Source organism: Lytechinus variegatus, chromosome 4 (genome assembly GCF_018143015.1).
Source record: "Lytechinus variegatus isolate NC3 chromosome 4, Lvar_3.0, whole genome shotgun sequence".
Taxonomy (NCBI): domain Eukaryota; kingdom Metazoa; phylum Echinodermata; class Echinoidea; order Temnopleuroida; family Toxopneustidae; genus Lytechinus; species Lytechinus variegatus.
In genome coordinates this window covers 61672378-61678377 of record NC_054743.1, presented here as the reverse complement: position 1 = coordinate 61678377, position 6000 = coordinate 61672378, and the positions used below count along the sequence as shown (strand labels likewise).

Here is a 6000-nt window from a genome sequence, read left to right as displayed (position 1 = left end):
TTATTCAAATCAACCTTTTGTTGGGGTGGACTTAATTCGCATCTAATTTATGCTACTATATAACCTTTGACTGTCCAGTATATCTCCTCTATACGACCTTCAGTCTGTTTCCTCAGTAATAGAACATTTTATATAGTAATCACTGAGCGTAATGTTATCATACCATAAGTAATAAATAAATTAAAATTGATATTGAGTGTGCATTTTGTTTAGTTATTTATTTCTAGATTTCTTGTTTTATATCGCAAAAATTTGATAAGATATTAAGTGCTATGCTTGTCTGGCATTTATTTTTATTCAAATCAAGTTCATTTTTCATGGGCAATGTACATCAAACCTTCGATAGAGACTAGTTGCAGATAAAATAAAAAATTATAACAATGCATTGCCTTGAGACTAATTTTCTCTAACATGTGCGAATTTCGCAATCGTCTAAAACGACATGCGTGGAGGGTGTTCATACAATCTGTAATTATGATTTAATGTAAAATAATTCACCATGGATTTATTTGACAGAAGTGATATTCAGAAGTGTCTGAAACATTTACGAGCGTCGATTCAACGAGATTCGTTGCCGTTGGAAAGCGAATTATTACGAGAAGATAAGGTGAGTGAGCACGTTGTTTACTATTTTTCCTCCGTTATGCTGCTGTCAACGTACCCGGCACTTTCCCGTGCAATTTGTGCGCAGTTCCGTAAGTACCACGAGATGACCCGAGCTGTGACGGGAGTGTGATTAGACGGAGCTGTGCTTGGTTTACAGATCTTTATTGCTGAGATAACATGACATTAATAAACTTTAGCAATGTAATTTTGTATATAAGTATATACATTTTCACATTGGTGATGGTGCAAGCTGCCATGCCAGCAGTACAGTGCAGACTGCAGACTGCAGACTGCAGTGGTCACTCATTCAATGAACAAGGTGAATGGGTAGACAGCTGGCAGCCGCGTCTGTTTCGAGGAGTTTTTAAATTTATTTTTGTTACATGTCTCCTCGTACACAGACGGCTCGCTACACTCACACAACATGCGAGGTTAGTATACTAACCTCGCACAACGCATGTGGTTTGTTTCATAGTGGACTTTGACGTTTTCATTCATCACACGAATGTGAGGGAATAAAAAACGCCAAACGTTTCAGTATTTCTCCACTAATGATTTATTTTTTAATAGTTTAAGTTTATAAAAAAAAAAATGAATTGGAAATTATTTATAAAACTGTTTTTATCGCTTACCTCCAAGTCTCAACCAGGATACTCCGTTCGATCCATCCTTAATACTGCGGTGGAAAGTACGCAAACAACAATCGAAAAGCAATTTTTCGTATCGAACATTCTCAATTCAGGTCGTCAGCGCGTAATAGGAAATTGTACCAAAAATCAACAGGTTGCATCTCATGTATATACTTATTGGTAAAGTACGCCATCTTTTGACAAGATGATGATGAAAGTGGATTGAACGAGCAAGAAAATAATGCTGATCGCCTAGAATGCAGCTAGCTTGCAACACCGTAAACAAAGGTACGGTAGGCACTTAAGAACCAAGTTTGAAAGGACACTCGTAAAATTATGTCACTCTCGCGATGAATATTCATTAGATCGTGGTCGTGCGTGTTCAATACAAACTCTCTGCATGCATGCACTCGGTGTGTATTGAACACGCACGCCACGATCAAATGAATATTCATCGGCGAGAGTGACATAATTTTACGAGTATCCTTTCAAACTTGGTTCTTAAGTGCCTACCGGCTTGGTGAATAATACCGCGCGCCTTCTTTAGGCAAAAGTTGATATCAACGCTGATCAAGAGGCATCTACGTGAAGATCACGACAAATGCTCTTATTTTATTAAAAAAAACAGCAGAGAGAATTCAACAAACGATCCATATATGGTTCGGTAAGTGTTATAGAAAAATTATAATTCATAGCTATGATGTAAAGTCATAGTTATTTTAGTAAAAATGGTGTGAAAGATTCGCGTGCACCAGGTGCATATGAATCCTTCACACACGAGACGATTTGAAACCATGAGTGGGCTTGCTATTCAGTAGAGGCGCTGGTCAGAAAATTGGGATCGTCCCAGTTTACAGGGACTGTCTCAGTTTATAAGGATTTCTTCACACAAGAAATCCAGGAATGTTCATTCACCTGTCAAGTGCCGACACCAATCAAGTGTGCTAGTCAATGTAAACATATCAGGTTTCATAACAAGATTATTGGAAGATGGTAAGTCATGAAAAATAGACGGTGAATAGGGGGGAATTGAGGTCACTGAATCTATTTTTAGCACTCTCAATTTCCGTAATTGCTGTCTTTGTCCCGTAGGGGGAAGTGAAAAAAAAACGTCCCCATAAACAAGGACAGTCTCAATTTATCAAGACATGATTTGTCTTGGTTTATGAGGATATCCTTGTTTTCTGGGACAATCCCAATTAATAGCGCCTCTACTGCTATTGTGCAGCCATTATTAGGGGACTTAATTGCAAACCCCCCCCTTCGTTCGGGGCTCTTCAACTTTTTGTCTTTATTTTATTTTTAATTTAATGAATCAAAATTTTGAAAATTATTAATTGATATTGTGACCGAAATGCAAATTGATATTTCCTCTTGGCATTAATTGCCAAAAAACGTGGAAAAAAATCAAGTTAATAAAAGGAACAAAAACAATGACTTACATGTACCTCGGCTGTCACGCAAATTCACTTCTCTGTTTTATCCGAACTAAGTAGACCTACATAAACATATGATATGGCCATTGAGTCCCCTGTAAAGATCATGCTAGAACTTCGGAGTTCGGTCTCTGTATTTGGTGAGTGAAGCCAACGGAGTTCAGCTGAACAACCAAATAAGCTTTTGGTCTAGTGCATGGGGTGCATTCACGTACAGCAGTAGGATTGGGTTGGTAGTGTGTCCATGCACCACTGCACGTCAATGTTCTTTTTTATGGTTAAAGGACAAGTCCAACCTAACAATAAAGCGATTTTAATAAAAAGAGGAAATTCCATCAAGAAACTGGAAATTTCATCAAAATCTGATGTAAAATAAGGTAGTAATGACATTTTAAACTCTCTTTATTTCACAGAACAGTTATATTCACATCTTGGTTGGTATGCAAATGAGGGGACTGGTGACATCACTCACTATTTCATTTGTATTTTATTATATGAAATATGAAATGTTCCAATTTTCTCCCTGTTGTCCTGCGAAACAAAAGTATTATTCCTCCATTGACATGTGGTGTTACCATTGTTTTAACATTTTGTGGTTCATTCAAGTTTTTCCTTGTCAAATCTGTAAATAGTGAGAGACATCATCATTTGTATGTCACTCAGTTATGATAACTTTTTTCGTGAAAAATAATTGAAAATTTAAAACGATATAAATTTCTTATGTTGCATTCAATTTTTATGAAATTTTCACTGTTATACTTTTTTTTACTTTTCTCTGTTGATTAGAATCAACTTTTTTCTTGGGTGGACTTGACCTTTATATTTATGTCTATTTTTATTATTTTTTCACTATCAATAATCAAAATGATGAAATATGAAATGGCAAATTGCCAATTCGTCCACTGCCAACTTGTCCACTCACCACATGGTCTACCTTCAACATTTCTTCTCACAACCATTTGGTCCAATGCCCATTTGGCCTAATCACCACTTTGTCTAATCACTGTTTGATCATTTTGTCTCACAATCAGTTGGTCTAATATTTGTTTTATTTTCATTTTGCACAAATGATGGTAGAGCAAATGATAGATGAGTTTTGGATGAATTGGCACTGAATGAAAATAAACCAATAAAGCAAAAGTCAAGAATGAGCTCAAGGTCAACTCAAATGCCGTCAAGGTCTTCCATGTGTCTTTGTCTCTTACGACATGTGCTCATCTTAATACATATTATCTTCCTAGCTTTAAGTTTTATGAAGTACCTCTCCTGCTCCCACTCTTCATCTTTTCCACCTTTACCATGGACTTTAAATCTCCCCTCATCTTTCCTCATCTGTTTTTAAAATTATTTTTTGTTGTTTCGTTTGCCCTCTTCTAATTTCTCACTCTACCCATTCTCTTTCTACATGTATCTTCTTTCTATTACTTTTTTTCATTCTAAATTCTTTTACAGGTATCATGTTCTTAGTCCTTTTTTGGTTGTTTGGTCTATTTTTCTCCTTATCTTAATTTCTTTGTCTTATATATTTTTTTTAAAAGTCTACTTTTATTCTGTAAACTCTTCTGACTTGTGTTTGTTCTTCAGTTCAAACTTCGCACCAGTTGCTTCCAAAACTGTATTTACAACCTGCACAATAAACTGAGTTGCCTGAAAATATTAGTTACAGGTATGTGAAGTATATAATTTCAATGGTTTTGATAAAATTTTTCATTTTCAATATTTCTTTTGCCAGATTTTAAGCAGCATTGACAAGAAGAATCTCCTTGACTACTTGAGTGAAAAGCTGATTGTACCAGACAATACAGTTGCCATTGCAACATCATTCTCACCTTTTCTCCTTGACCTCTTAGAGAGGTCATGTCAAAGGTCATCTTCTAATCAGTTTTCATTGGATCATCATGAGAGGCTTTGCTCAGCCTGTTCTCGGCTGATTGGTTCCTTTCCAGATGCTCAGATGTGAGTAGAATATCTGAAAGTTAAATAAGAATACAACCTTTAGAACAAGAAAAAGCAAAAAGAGACATTTTTTGGGGTATTTTATAGTCTATCAAAGGGAAAGTTTTTCACATGTGACATCACACATCCTTGTCGCATTGCTAATGGGAGGATCTCCATAGCATTAGTGATTGCAATATTCAAATGCTCATAACGTTCTCATTGTTTATCCGATTTTTCTCAAAGTTTCGTCGATCTGTTTCTCTGATATTTGTTTTGTTTTGACAAAAGCCTACTTATGTTTCAATCCCCTTTAACTACAACTAGTTATGGCATCAAATAAAGGAATTAAATTTGTAGGGAAACTGATCAGGGGCCTGTTTCATAAAAATTTCAATTTTTTTAACTCTGCAATTCTTGGCGACTACCATGGAAACCTTGCTTTTGATTGGCTGCTGAACCCTGTTACCATGGTAGTTGCCATAATCCATGGCAGAGTTACAACAGTTGTGTGTCCTTTAGGTAATTGCCCCCTGGTCTGTTTGGTTTCTTTTAATACAAGCTGTACCTACATGTACACCCCCTAACCCCACCCTGAAGTATGAAGTGCCTTGTTGCTGATATTTGAGAAAATGAACTTATAGGAAACAAAAGTTTCAGATCAAAGGAAATTGGCCCTTTTCAATCTTTCCTGGTTAACAGAATTTAGGATTACTAATATAGTGGCCTATAAAGTTCCAATTGATTGTAATCTAATTTCTTCGTTAGAAGGGAAGATCGAAGACAATTATAGCCCCCTCTCGTATTTGACCCCTGTAATATATGCAGGAAAATATAAGACTAGGGTTAGATGTGAATTATAAGATTAAAATGTTTCAGAAAGAAGAATATTTCTTTTATGGGTATTGTCTCAATCTAAATCCAACAAATCTAGCGACTGACCAGTTATTTCAAACGGGTATGAAGGTGTCATCACGGGGGTTGTTAAATGCAAAATTCTCCTGAGGAAGAGGGAGGGGTGATGAGCCCCCCATGGGATTTTCTGACACTCCTTCCACAAGAGTTAAGTTATACAGAGCTGGCAATTAGTAGGATTGTATACTATTTAGTAGGATTTTAAAGGGGAAAGTGACACTAAATTGGATTTTTCCCCATTAGAAGGATTCGTGAAACTCTTAACCCTTGTGGTATATTTTTCAAATTTTTTGATAAGGAGTGATTTTAGGCTTAAAAATAGAATGAAAAGAAATAAAGAATATGATTTTTTCATAGGTAAGGTTGGCAGCTCTAATATGTATGATCATCACTTTTTTGTTTTTATTTTTATACTACAGGCAGTAATCATTTATTTTTCTTTTGACTGATGTTTGTTACGTCTCGTCATTTCATTGCTA

General features: G+C 35.8%; 1 protein-coding gene across 1 annotated transcript in view; it reads left to right on the top strand.

Moving 5' to 3' along the window:
* The first annotated feature begins 416 nt into the window (after window positions 1-416).
* Window positions 417-6000, top strand: part of LOC121413142 (midasin-like) — a 103328-nt gene continuing 97744 nt past the window's right edge. The window contains 2 exon segments of the mRNA XM_041605906.1: window positions 417-607; window positions 4404-4627. Of these exon segments, the coding sequence (XP_041461840.1) occupies window positions 500-607; window positions 4404-4627 (332 nt within the window). The 5' untranslated portion in view covers window positions 417-499.